A 14,397-nucleotide genomic window follows, 5' to 3' on the forward strand; every position below is an offset into this window, starting at 1 on the left:
CTGAGATACGGTAACCATGTTTTATTTTTTGTTTTTGTTTTTGTTTTTGTTTTCTTTTTTTTTTTTTTTTTTTTTTTTGTTTTGTTTTGACGTTCAGTCCTGTAAATTAAGAAACCATGAATTAACATCTTCAGGTATCCAATCCAATTCTTCGAGCTATCATATGCATGAATTAAACTAAATTTCTTTTAGGAGATAACTATGATATGCATACTAAAGAAATGTGGTCTTTGTAGGGAGGGTAAAAACAAACCTCTTCTAACCCTTTAGAAAGGGCAGTTACAAATAGACTTGTAGGTCGTTTCCCTTCATCGAAAAGTTTCCAGCAAGAACAGGCTCTGATGGAAGCAGAGTCAAAAACATATCCAATAAAAGAATTAATAGATCCCAAACGAAGAGTTTGATTCTACTGTCGAACAGAATGAGAAAGGCCTATTCCACCAGACCCTTACCAGACGTTTCTTAACAATAAAAGTAGAGCAAGCACATGCCTTGGTTGAAAAGGAGGGGGAAAGAAGAAGAAAAAACAAAACAAAACAAAATGTCTACCACCTATGCATGAAGCTTTTCAAAATCCAACATAACTAATCATCCTTGTTCCTAGGACCTGACCAATTCTAATGTAATTCCATTATTCATGTAGAAAGTCTGTGGACCTTTAGGTAAAACATTTGCCATGTTTATGCATGTAGATAAGAAAGGAGTCTTCTAAGAGTAATAAAGTAGAAGACAGACAACAAGGAGGAATAGTTTCTGTTTTATATCCCTTCTAATATGGGACCCTTTTCCTGTTAAGATGCTAAAAATAGATCCACACTACTAGAGAAGAAAACTCAAGAAGGATGAAGTGGTTAGAAGAGAAGAAAAGAATTTTTCTAGTTGCTCCATCCAGGAGCTCCAAACAAGGGGATGGAAACCCTAAAGATGGAAATGGAAGGAGACATATTTAAACATTTATGGGACCCAATACCACCCCAAACACCTCTATTCCCTAACAAAATCCTCTGTAGTTCTTATCCTATCTGTGCTGAGATATCCACTGAAACTTTTTTATTCCAAAAGCTGACGAAGTCCAACTGCATAAATAAGTTACCATATACCTGTCAAACCACGTCAAGATATGTACCACCTCACCATATTCATAGTTTGATACCTGCAACACTTGGCTGATAATCAGCTTAATTTTCTCTTAATATGTAAAAAAGTCTCACAGAGAGAGAGAGAGAGAGAGAGAGAGTCAAATAATCAACAAAAGATAAGGACGGTATATTACCAACCAGGTTATCTATATGTACAAACGAGAAAATCCATTAAACTTTCTCACAAACATCAAACATATCTCACTGTAATTCCCTCTCTAATTTACAGTCGACCTGTAATGGCTGACAATGTTCTCATATATGTTCTTAAGTATGTATATAAAAGCCAGTCATGTCTATTACAAACTATCTCTTCAGGGTCTAGAAACTTACCATCCTCGGACCTCTGTCAGTTTATTTGATATTTCCATTTTGGGTTTCTCTCTTTTTCTCTCTCTGGCTCAGGTAGAATAGAAATCAGCGATGTTTCGCATGACCTGTACTTGGGTGGTGAGACACTTTATATAATGAGCAGCTTCATCCAACAAGTTGCAGAAATCCATGGCTTCACCACCGGGTACTAGTCGCCGGAGTCGATCGGCACGGCTCAATTCTACTCGTTGCTTATTACCCATATCATTTCTCTTCCTCTTCCAAAAAATCACTCTGGATGACCAGATCAAAGCTCTGTATCTTGTACGATTCCTAAGCCTCCAAAGCATGATACGGCTCCAAGCTCTCTTAGATCCAACTGCAGAAGCCATGGATGCATCAGCTGCAATCTTTATTCTCCGACTGCGTCTGCAGATTTCCTGATGAAATGATGAAGTGGGTCTGTCCTTGTTTATTCTTGCGAGGGCTCGAAGAAATCTACGAGTGAACTTGGCTCTGTGAGGACAAGGGCTTGAGGGTGATGAGCTCTTAGAATTCATGGAAGCAAAGAGAGAGAAAGAGGAGACTGTTTGTGATATTTTAGGGTTTAGGGCAAGGTTGTGGCCTTGTGGGTACTGAAGTGTGGGTCGTAGTTGTACCTGTAGTAACTAACTATGGTGGGAGCTACTTTTTGTGATCGATCGAAAGACAAGCGACCATTGGAGGCTAAGAGATTTGCTTCTGGTACAAAGGGGTCGCTTATTCAGAAAGACAAAAGGCAAAATTCAACTCTGACACACAAGGTATCCGTTAACTAAACATAAAAAACAAGTACAAAAACAAAAACAAGAAGAGAGAGAGAGAGGTGGAAGAAGAGAGAAACATGGAGAGGTTCAGGGGGAAATTGTGAGTATTGAAAGATGGTTTGTGATTAGATTAGTAAAGGAAAGATGGGTTTGAAGGGGATGGAAAATGGACGGTGGTGGGAGGAAGGAAAATTGGGAATCAAGGTTTTTAATTTAAGTGTTGGAATTTTTTTTTATTTTTTTAATTTCTTATAATATTTTTTTAAATTTTCTTTTTGTGTTTCTCTTTCTCTTTTGGGGTTCACATGGTTGGAGAAGTGGTTTTGTGGGCCCACAAAAGGCCAACCACCACATGGACGCACATGGTTCTGATGACCCACTTGGTCGATTGGACCTATGGGAATGGAACCTTTAATATCTCTCTTTCTAAAGTTCATTTTTAATTATGATTTCTAATTTGATCCCTTCTCCTTTGGACTTGTTTGGTTTTCGTTTTCTTCTCTTTCTTTCTAATCAAAATAACTGTTAAAAGAAAAACGGCTGAATTCTGCTTTGCATTTCAACTACATTAACTCAAGCAATGAATCCCTCTCGTGACCAAATTGATAGGGAATCTGTTTGTCTACTAGTTGAGATTTTCACATGCGCACACTTCACACATTGAATGTTCTTATCGAATGGGGTACAACAGTTAAGCCTGACTAGATAGATGTTTTATGGTTACATTAATCAAACTGTTCAGATTTTGAACGTATTAATCCCCACCTGGCCGGTTTCTTCTTATTCTTTTATATTTTTCTTCTTTTGTATGTGTAATTTTTTTTTTTTTTTTTTTTTTTTTGGGTTGGGTGGTGGGGGGTGGGAACCATCTACAGAGAACAAAATGTTCAAGAAATGGTGGAGGAGAAATCCCCTAAACGTGAAGTTAGGGGTGTCAATCCGTAGCCCGAACCGATAAAACGATCAAAAAAATCTGGATCAAACCAAATCGATTTTTATTGTATTGGTTTTAGACTGAGATATGTTGGGATTGATTGTCCAAATCGAACCGACCAATAATCGAATCGAAATCAAACCGTATGAAACCAATAAAAAAAAAAATTTGATTATGAGATTATAAATTGATGAATTGATTGTCCATCTTTTACAATATTAGTGAGAATATTTTTTGTTTTAAGGGGAATTGTTACAAATCAATGAATGTGAGGTTATGGATAGGAAATTGATATGTAAATTGTAACAATGCTTTCATTGATTTCCTTGTTCACTATACAAAATTAGTTGGATAGTTAAATGAAAGATTAGATAATAGGGTTCATTTTGTGATTTCAATATTAGTTAGCTTCTTAGTAATTAGTTATCCATCGGTTTCAATATTAGTTATTTTTCCCTTACAATGATAAACCATTATTTGTCATAAATTTAAACTGTTTTCGTCAAATATTTTGTCACTATAGGTTATGAATGTAGGATTTCATTATAGTTCAAGCCCGATAACAAACCGATCTAAACCGATGTTAACCCAATACTAAAAAATCGGAATAAACTGAAACCAAACCAGATCGAAATCGAAATCGAAATCGACCAAAAACTGAAGTTTCTTAATGTATTGGATTTGATCTCCCTCATTCCTAGATCGAAACCAATTCAACCTAACCGAAACCAAATCGAACTTGACACCCCTACGTTAATCCCCTTTGCTAACAAGTGGGCTTCTTTGTCAGAAGAGCTAGGAACATGTAAAACAGCAGAAAAATGAATAAGTAAAGATATAATTTCTTTCTACTACAATTTTTGAAGTCCAATCTCAAATACCTATAACCCTATAACTCCGTTGACAGCATTTACCACTGCCAAACAATCTGAAAGTAAAACTAGCATTGTTAAGTAGCACATTTCTAACCACATTTTTGCCTCATAGTCCATATTCATTGCAAAAACTCTAGAGCTAACTGTGAGGACAGCATGGTTCGCATACCTCTTTTTGTGGAAAGTGTGGTTAAGAGTGTAACGGACTTCATTGATTGGGAGTCACCACCATAGATCAGGGTCTATGATCCATAATAAGAAAATAAGAAACATGACTCCATCTAAAATATTTAACTATGTGTTAGGGTTCGTGTCAGGTTATGGACTGAGGAAGTTATTAGGTACCTCGATCCATCTAGTAAAAGTCAGCTTTCAACCTTAGGTATGGACATGATATTAATTGGCCAACTAGGATTAGTCATGTTAAATATACACAACTATTAAAATACTTGGCTAAAATACATGAAAAAAAAAAGGATCAAATCCACAAACCCATATCCAGCTAGCTCTGAATGTTTAGTATACGAAATGTGAAGTAAATATGCTAAAGTAATAGGGAAAAGACATGGAAAAACCCTAATCTAGTATACAACATGCAAGAAACAATATACAAGGCAAGAAGAAAGAACGAGAAAAGATGAAATCGACATGTCTTTATCCAGCTGTGCTACATGATTATTATCCATAATGTAAAATCAAATATATTATACATACATGATGGAAGTTACAGAATTGCCATACATGGTGTATTCCTAACATGCATCGTAGTGAATACCGCAAACTATGGGGGACATGGTGAGGGTCGTACATGCCATAAAGTAACCCAAATTCATGGAAAAATCAAGATAAATCAAAGAAAATTCAGATGCAACTGAAATGATTAAAATACCCTTATTGTACATGTGAACATACAAGCATGGAAGATATGAAACATGGGAGTTGGGATCATTGGAACACATGAGATTAATTAAACATAATATATAGAGATATTATATCAAGAAAATTGGGAATAAAATATTCAAAATTGGTATGCAGATGAAATAACAAAAATACCCTGCGCCTAACAAGACTTAGGAAAAAGGAAAAAATACCAAGAATAAAAAAGGAAAAACCCTAAATGATAAAATCAACGGTCAAAGAAAATGAAAAACATCATGAAGAAGTATTAAGAGAAGATACCCAAAAGTCATGTACAAGTTAAGTTACCAATTTAGTCCCCTAACCTTAGAGATATAGAGTAAAAGAGATGAAACATGAAAACGGACCCCAAATTCACAAAATCAAATATCCCAAGCCTATTAGACTCATTAAACATGATCAAAAGATATAATAATCACAAAAACCTTAATATCATATAGAAAATTCCTTCATGATAATGACAAAAATACCCCTACTATCTATCCTAGACTTAAAAAAAAGGAATACAGAAAACGGGGATGGGAAACTAGAAGAAACTCTTTTGAAAGCATATTTTAAGAGATGGAGACATCGACTCAAAGCTATGCAAGACAGGATATAAAACTAACGAGTAGAGGGAATAAAATCTGGAAAAAAAAAAACAAAAAAGAGAGGTAAAATCCGGAAAAATCACGAAAGAAAGAGGACACTCTGACCTAAAACTTTATAGAAGAGAGTTTTGCGAAAATCAATACAAAAAACACAGGAATGTTACCTACAAGGTGAAAAAACTGATGGAAACTAGACAAAAGTAGAGCGATGGAGAAAGAAATTAAGGAAAAAAATACAAAACATTAATGAAAAATTCTAGGAAAATAAGGTTATAAATCCAAGGCATAGGGGTAAAATGTGATGTGAATGGTTTTGTAGAAAACCTATTTGAAATTTAATGTAACTATACACAACACTACTGCCCTACTAAGGACGGCAATGACTTGTGCTCAATAAAAGGGATGTAACTATTCGTAGTAAAATAGGATTGAATGAACGAAAATCAAACGAAAAATTACTCATCTACCTACATATATCATAAGGAAAGAATTTTAAAATACAATATATGTTACATCTATGTCCTAATCCAGTCAAATTTGAACTTTTGTCAATAGATAGTGCACCTAAGAGTGTCAGCTCTGCTACCTACTGGCTTGCAACAATCTATTGCATGGAGGGGAAGAATGACCCCATATGTCAATGCAAAAATTTTCAATCAACCGGAAATGATTCAAACCTCTTAGGCTTTAGTGAAGTGACCGAACACCTCCTCACTTGACCCCCTTGCATTGTAGGAACATAAAAAAAAGGCCATGCAAAAGTCCCTAAGGAACCCCCCTAAGTGTTGGCAAAGAGGGGCTGAAAGCTAACGAGTACAACAACGTACTGTATTGTTCACCGGTAGCAAACACTGACTGGACTGTGACCTACCGGTGGCTATCAACCGTTAAGTCTTGCTGTTCTAACTTTTATTCTTTGCTTGCGAGACCCACTACGCACGTAATGGCCTACTCTACCTTTGTCCCCACACTACATGGACCTGCCCCCTCCACTTACACACCTTGTGAAACCAAGGTGCTGGTGCCTGTGGCCTGACACCTAAGTTGAGTTGGTTTGGCCAAGGCCTAGTGCACAGGCAAACAAACCTTAAGTGGTCTTGCCTATATAAGGAAGAAATGAGCCTAAGCTCATTCCTTCACCTGAGAAAATGTGGGAGAGGGAGAGAAAGAAGGAGAAAGAGAAGGAGAAGAAGAAGAAAGAGAAGAAGAGAGAAGGAGAGATTCCATGGCCCCTCCCCTTTGTTGTCGAAGCTCCTAAGGGTATGGGAAGCCCCTTCCCCAACCTCTTTTCTCTCCATTTGGGTTTTGTGTGGGACTAGAATTGGGGATCTTCTAGGTTAGAGGGATACGCCTTGACCCCAATGACATTTGGTAGCTAGGATAGTGCACATTACACTCCACCGTATGTTTCCCAAGATCAAAGTAAGCTACCCGAGCTCCAAGATCATTTGGCTCAAATGGAGGGTTAGGATTTTGGTCGATGATTTGATGTAATTATCAAATGGCTAAATATAAACATGATTAGCCGAGCATTAATGAAAGGTGAAAAGACCCTCTACAAACCCCATGGAATAAATCTCGACAATTAGACTCAAGATGGCGAAGCCCTGGGAAGTTCTGTAACTTCTAGGTTTGCCACTGCTAGTAACCCACCCATATGGACATTACCAACCAATGGACATCTACCAGTGGGTCTATTGATCCAAATCAGCCACTATCCACCTCACTGCTAGCACCCAACTGTAGGAACAATCCTCTACCGATGGGTCTTACTGAACTGTCAAATTGGTCGTTTTGTAAGACTTTGAAGGACCTTCTAAAGGACACTCTTAGACCTCTTTTGGCACCCTTTAATATCCATTTACCCTTGTAATGGGGACAGGTACGATCACATTCGGCGAGGCTTAGTGGGGTTTGATTCAGGCTTCCATATTCGGGGAATTAACTCACCTGGTCAACAGGCAAGGTGACTAGTGGTTTGACCTTATTTTGGAGTGTTTTAAATTAGAAATTTGGTGTATGCCATTACAAGAATATGTTTTTTGATTTTTACACAATGTATGCTCTATTGAAATGTATAAATTGTCATTGTCGATTGTTGTGTATGTGTGGGATCCAATGTGGTCGAGGGAAATTTCGGTACCATGATAGCCACTGTGTGGATTGCATCATGCATCTAGATGCGCATTAGAGCTACGCTTGGACATGAAATATAGTGTGGTCGATGTGTGATTTTCGATACTATATGGCCATTCTAATTGTATTAATATGAAAGGTATGTAGGTTATCGTGTTTAGGTATAATATCCTACGCTACAAACCCTTGCCAACAAGGGGTTAGGTGTTAGATAACCCATTGTGGTAGGTCTGTTGAACCTTTTCAGAATACCATGTCTATGGTATGTTGTGATTGTTTCTAGAGGCAGACAGAGCCCGGGTGACTGATGTGTGATTTTTGGGACCATGCCTCTAGGAAGAGGTTATTAGTGGGTTTTCTGGGAGACCAAGGTTGCATTTTAGGACCGATGTGTGACTTTTGGGGCTAGGGATATTACCTAATGCATCATAGTAGCATAAACCTGACTTAAATGTAATTTAGGTGCATAATAATAAAATGAATTGCATCATTTTTCTTTTTCTTTTTTTTTTTGGCTAACGACGGGTATCCAAGCCTTCTGCCTAACTAGTCCCACGGGCCCATACTGACCCCACAACAGCACGAACCGGGTCATACCGGGGTTGAATGAGATCATTTCGCATGCATGGACTATATTTGGATGTTTGCATGGACCTCATCCCTCACTGGACTTAGTGAATCTCAGACAACATGTGTGTGTTTCTTTAGATGATGATGTAGGTGATTTGGTACTTATGAGTAGTGACATGTCCTCCTTCATGGAGGATTATGGAGGGGACTGGTGGACACCGGAGCTCAAGGAGTATGACTTGGATTGTGCATGTCACACTTATGCCTATACTACACCATGAGCGGAGGATGATTGATCACTATTGTGAGCGAATCAAAATAAAACCCTAACTAAACTATGAGATAGTGGTAAGAAAGTGGTCGAACACAATGAGAACTGAAAGGCTCAATCAATTTTTTTGCTTTCCTCTTGGCGGGTGTTTGCACATCTACTTTTTTCTTTGCCCTCTCCTTTCAGTCAAGTGTCGTTTGTTTGCTCAAAACATCGCTAAATACTCCACCACATTGCTTAAGAATGTCCATACATGTGCCATAAGCAAATGTAAGGAGACCACTTAAAGAGGTTGCGGCCCGATAATAAATAGAATCCACTTAAGCAACATGTTGATACATACTCCAGGTAAATGATGCAAAATCAGGAGAGTCAACCCGAGTAGTCAACTGACGGAAAATAGGGATCAACTATATAATGAGTTCTATGATTGCGATGGACTATCGTCTTCGCCTGAATGAGAAGGAAGACCAAGAGTCCAGTGACATGATGGTTGCCATGTTTTTAGAAGCTTTCATTGTCGAGAACAAGGAAGAGTAGTGAACTAATTCGAGTGTGATGAGAAACATCGCCAGTAACAGAATGCCCCCCATCTTATTGCGGCTGCTAGCACGGAGTTAGTCGGGGCTTCTTCTTTGAGTCCTGTCATGATCGAGCACTCGAAAAAAGAGCTTTACAAGTGGCATTGCCCTTCTTCACTCACGCGATATTGCTAGTGCAGAATCCACTTCTCTCACTACCAGTTGTTCCTTAGATCTATTCTCGTTCCATCAACTAATCTTCTTCTTTGATCTTATTTGTTCTATTAAGAGAAGACCGATAAATCTCTCTATGGATTCTCCTAATCTTTTGTAAAATTTAAAATTCAAATTAAAACTAAGTAAAAGCTTATTAAAAACGACGAGCATCAATGAGAAGAAGCTATACTTAGGTTTTGAAACCATTTTGGTATTATTACCTCATCTCTAGCTCAAACTTCTTTCAGTAGAAATACAAATTATAATGCAACCACAAAAATACAATCCCAAGCTACCTTACGTATAATCTATCCTATCAAGCACTATCATCTATCATTTTTACTTAGCACGCTTAGTTTGATTGGTTATAAGCTCTTGTCATTATTTGCCAAAAATCACATATAAAACCATTGTTTGAATAGAATAAGTGAATCACAAAAACAAATATTCTAACTTAATTTAACTCTTAAAAATCATCCACAAGGGAAGAAGGTGTCTTTAACATCAAACAATGATGTATGCTTTACAACCAAAAATAAAATAATGATAAATCAAAATGTCATCCAAACCTAAGGATAGAAAGGGGACTTAGCCACTCATTGTGCGCATCAATGAAGGACAGAAACCATAGGCTTCCATGGATGCAAATGAATGCTGGTGAACGGTAGTGTTCTCCATGAAATCTTCTCCAAGCAAAATCGTGGTGAACCACCAAGTGATGGTGAATAAAAGTAGTGAGATAGGAGAGATGGCTGTTGTGTAGATCCGTGGAGAAGAGGAAGAAGCACCACAAACAATAGAGAAGCACTCCTTAAGTAATGGATGTGTGAAAGAGAAAAAGAGATGGCATGAGTGAGAGTTGTGAGTGAGAGAGAGGAATCATATAAGAGAGAGATGGAGTGAGAGAAAGTGAAAAATTAGGGGAGAGAGAAACATGGGAGAGAGAGACAGATGGAAACCGTGGGTGAAAGATCACAACCGTCAGTAGAGGGAGAGAGAGACAAAGATTCAGTGGTGTAAAGAGGGATTTCAGGAGGGAGAGATTTTAGGGCTGATTAGGAAAGAGAAAAGGCATGAGAGAGGAACGTAGAAGAGAGAGAGAGAGAGAGAGAGAGAATCTGTGAGATGGGAGGAAAAGAAGGAGAGATCAATAGGGGAGAGATTTTAGGGAGAGGGATCTTAAGACAAAGAGAGAGAAAGTAGAAGAGGTGGAGTTATGAGAGGACATGGAGTCGTGGGCTTAAGTTGTATTTGGGGAGAGAAGAGAGAGAGAGATTTTAGGAGAGGGAGAGACCCTATTCTAATTTGGACAAGGAGAGAGAGAAGAATGAGAGAAAGTAGGAAAAGGGGAGAAGGATTAGAGGAAGTAGAAGAGGAAGAGGAAGAGAAAGAGAGAAATAGTGTATGTCTCTCTCTCCTTGTCAATTTTTTTTTACTCTCTTTCTTTCTAAAAAACCTAATTCTACCTTTCAAACCCTACAATCATAACAAAATAGCAAAACTGAATCAATTTAATCATGACATCCAATAAAAATAAAGAATTAAATAACAATATCATGTATAATTATGACCCGATCAATGATGTTGCTCATTATCATTTGATATCGTATTTTTCTCTAATTTTGGAAATTATATTTATGTCTTGACAGTTTCTCTCATAAAGGACAAAGCATAAGTATTATAATATATTTAACATTTAGCTTTCTCCCAATGATTTGAAGTTGACCTTGTGTTTATATAGTCTGATTCCACTACAATGATTTAATTTGGTTCAGTTATGTTATGGTTGTGAGGTTAAGGTACTCATATCAGAGAACCTGGTAGAGATATAAGACAGGTAAGTTTCCTAATCACACCGTAGGTATCCTAGCAGGAGCAGGGTGTGACTGGTTGGTATTAAAGCGTGATGCTCTGCCTTAACTTACAATCCGATTGAACCTTAAGTTGCTGGAAATTAGGACTTAAATTTAAATGCTTTAAACAACCAAAAGATAAAGTAGTGCACAAATCAGGCAATACATAAGCTTTTAAATTGATTTTTTTTTTTTTTTTTTTTTTTTTTTTTTTTTCTTTTTTTTAAGAATAAGTGAAAGAAAAGGACCTAACTAAGCATAAAGGAAAAGAGCTGGTTAACTGATAAGCTGGAAAGAAAGAAAGGAAAGAGAAGTGTTGAAATAAAATCCTGAGACATCAAAATCAGAAGGTGAAGCTTGCTATATAGAAAAGCAAGGGTCCTGAGGCTAGAAGGGCATCCCGGTGCCACTACACCTAAGGTGGTGCTGGTGGTATTGGTTGTGCTGAAGGTACCCCGAAGAACACGAACATGTCCCTCATTTTCCTTTTGAGAGACCTAACTTATCCGTCAACAATGAAGTACTTTTGGTCTATGCTCTTGAGCTGCCCATCCATCCTCCAAAAAAAGGTAGTCATAGTCTTGACCAACCACATCACCCCACCTGTACTCCTACAGCCCTTGGGATAAAGAGGCCCCAAAGACATCCGCTGGTGGTAGTGTAGTACCCCTAGGAATAGGTGGAGGAATACCCTCCTGACTAAGCACATCCTTAGTGTTCCCTTGCACATCTATGGGCTCCTGGTGTTGATGTCCCTCCACTTCCTCAACTACTGAGGCCTCCGCTAGATTCACGTTCATCTTCTTGATAGAAGAAGAATCAAGGTCCACCTCATCTTGCCCCACAGCCTCCTCATCTAGGTTCACCTTGCACAGATTGCGTGCCCATCTATCTTCTATGTTGATCACTATGTTGCATATTAGGATGTAGGATAGGTGGAGCTGGTTCCCCATATAAATGCAGTATGAGGTCACATACTCCTTTAAAATAGAAATCTTGTTGTAGCGGTTGCCAAATGGTAGGATGTTCAACTGTCCAATCCTACTAACGATCTTAGGAGTAGCCCGGGAGTCCTTGGACATGGGCATCCAGTTCCCTCCATGATTATAATCAGGTTCATCTCTTTTTGGATCGACAGGTTCTAAAAGGTGGTTGACTTAGTCCTGGGAACACATTATGCCAACTCTCGTAGCATTGGCCACCTCCGGCATGGTGGCCAGCTCTGCCATGTCGAAGGAGATATCCACTCCCTTCACCATAGAAGTGATATAGAAATTCTTCAAACCACGGTTCTTGTAACAAAGGTTGCAGTAGAAGTATCTCACTGGCCAAGGGTCGCAAAAGTTCTTTAGCTTCAAGATGCAGTACCTATCCATCACTTCAAATTTTTTTCGAATGCGGAATTAGGAAAAATACCTTATCGTACATATTTCTTGGGAACATTCTTGTCCTCGTATGCATCCCACCTTCCCTGTTCTTCCACCAACCAAAAAACCATTGGTGGTCATACATCTCTTCAGGTGGAACCCTAGGGAATTTGTATGCCACTTTCTTACTGCAAGATAAATGAATCCAAGAGATGACAACATCTTGCGAATGAAGTGAAATCATAGGGTTTAGAAACAAAACCAAGGGTTTTGGTTTAGAGACTTAGAGAAAAATCTCAAGAACCTAGACCTATGGTTCAATATATTGAAGAAAATCACATATCTTAGGTAAAAAAAGATAGAGAAACTCACCTTGGATACATGTATAATAGACATGTAGAAGCCTAGGAATGCGGAGAAATAGCAAGTATTCATTTTCACCTCTTCTCTAGGACAATCTAACTTTGGATGTGAGAAAGTGTCACACCTTGGTCCTGCTAGGATACCAATAGTGTGAATAGGACTCTTACCCATCCTATATCTCTACCTGGATCTCTAATAGCAATACCTTAACTATCACAACCACGATACAACTGAACCAGCTAACATCATTTAAGGGGAAATCAGAGTATATATATATATATATATATAAACGGAATCACATAAATCTATTAGAGAAGAACTAGTGAATATATTACATAACATGATTCATCTTTTACAACATTCACCAAAACATAAGTATAATATTCCACTAACTAACATCCAAAAATACGACAATGGAGAAGTCAACAACTTCACACTTGGCTCATGGTGCAGCATATACACATTTATTGCAAGCACAGTTAGCATTGTGCTCCTCAAGCTCTGATGTGCATCAGTCGCCTCCATACTCAGCCCTAGAAGAGGAAGTGTCACTGCCCAATGGCATAATGGTACCTACATCATCATCTAAAAGAAACACACATGGTGTGAGCTCCAAATAGCTCCGTGAGGGATGGGGTTTATGCAAGCACACACACATAAACCATGATGTGAGAATGATGTAATTCATTTTACTTTAACTACCTAGCATACAACTAAGTCGGTTCACACCACTATGACACATTAGGTTGTATCCCTGGTCTCGAAAATCACACATTGGTCACCCAATGATACAAACCCTAATCGTAATAAGCGACTGTCGTCCCAAAATGTGAGGATCGATCAGCCAACAAATTCCTAGTAACCCCCTCTTGGCAGTTACGACACTGGAATCACCATCAACCATGGCAGACTGTTTTTTGCCTCTAGCAACAATCACATTGTACCGCGGAAGTGGCATTCCGGAAGGGTTCATAGAGTATACCACAATGGGTTATCCAACGCCTCATCCCCTTTTGGCAAAGGATTTTAGCATAGGAAATGTAAACCTAGCTATAATAATCTATAAGCCTTTCATAGTGATACTAGTAGTATGGAATACGATATCAGAATTACCATCGACCACATGCGTCTATTTGTAAGTCTATCTAGCATACTTATAGGTTAGTATGAGATACATGGTACTAGAATTACCATCGGGGCCACACCACGCACCCATATCCAAGTATGACCATGGCGTATCCATAGCCATATCTATCTCAAATGCACACCCAATGCACGATGCGATTATCCATACAATGATAATGATATCGGAGTCCCCCTCAGCACCATTGGGTCCCATTCACACAATTGAAATATATATACAATTTGTAAACAATAAAATATATTACACAATTGAAACATAACATGAAATATAATTGAAAAACATGATTTCTATGGAATGCACATAGTTCTAGATGATTAAAAATGCTCCAAAAGAAGGTCAGAGTACCGCCCATCTTGTCTATCGATGGGGTGAGTAAAATTCC

At 38.2% G+C, this 14,397-nt stretch overlaps 1 protein-coding gene across 1 annotated transcript; it reads right to left on the minus strand.

Annotated features, from left to right (window-relative positions):
- Positions 1-1,243: 1,243 nt before the first annotated feature.
- Positions 1,244-12,223, minus strand: LOC122066732 (transcription factor bHLH149-like). Its single transcript, XM_042630573.1, has 2 exons — positions 11,786-12,223; positions 1,244-2,119 (listed from the first exon to the last, which is right to left on the minus strand). The coding sequence occupies exons 1-2, from the start codon at positions 12,221-12,223 to the stop codon at positions 1,541-1,543; spliced, it is 1,017 nt and encodes a 338-aa protein (XP_042486507.1). The 3' UTR covers positions 1,244-1,540.
- Between the last annotated feature and the right edge of the window lie 2,174 nt (positions 12,224-14,397).

The sequence above is a fragment of the Macadamia integrifolia genome, unplaced genomic scaffold (genome assembly GCF_013358625.1).
Source record: "Macadamia integrifolia cultivar HAES 741 unplaced genomic scaffold, SCU_Mint_v3 scaffold2549, whole genome shotgun sequence".
NCBI lineage: Eukaryota > Viridiplantae > Streptophyta > Magnoliopsida > Proteales > Proteaceae > Macadamia > Macadamia integrifolia.

Excerpts from the sequence above, each read along its gene's own strand:
- LOC122066732 (XM_042630573.1), bottom strand. The coding sequence starts at position 12,223 with ATGTCCAAGGACTCCCGGGCTACTCCTAAGATCGTTAGTAGGATTGGA. Across the intron at positions 2,120-11,785 it reads CTACACTACCACCAGCGGAT|TTACTACAGGTACAACTACG; the intron begins GTCTTTGGGGCC and ends CACCATAGTTAG.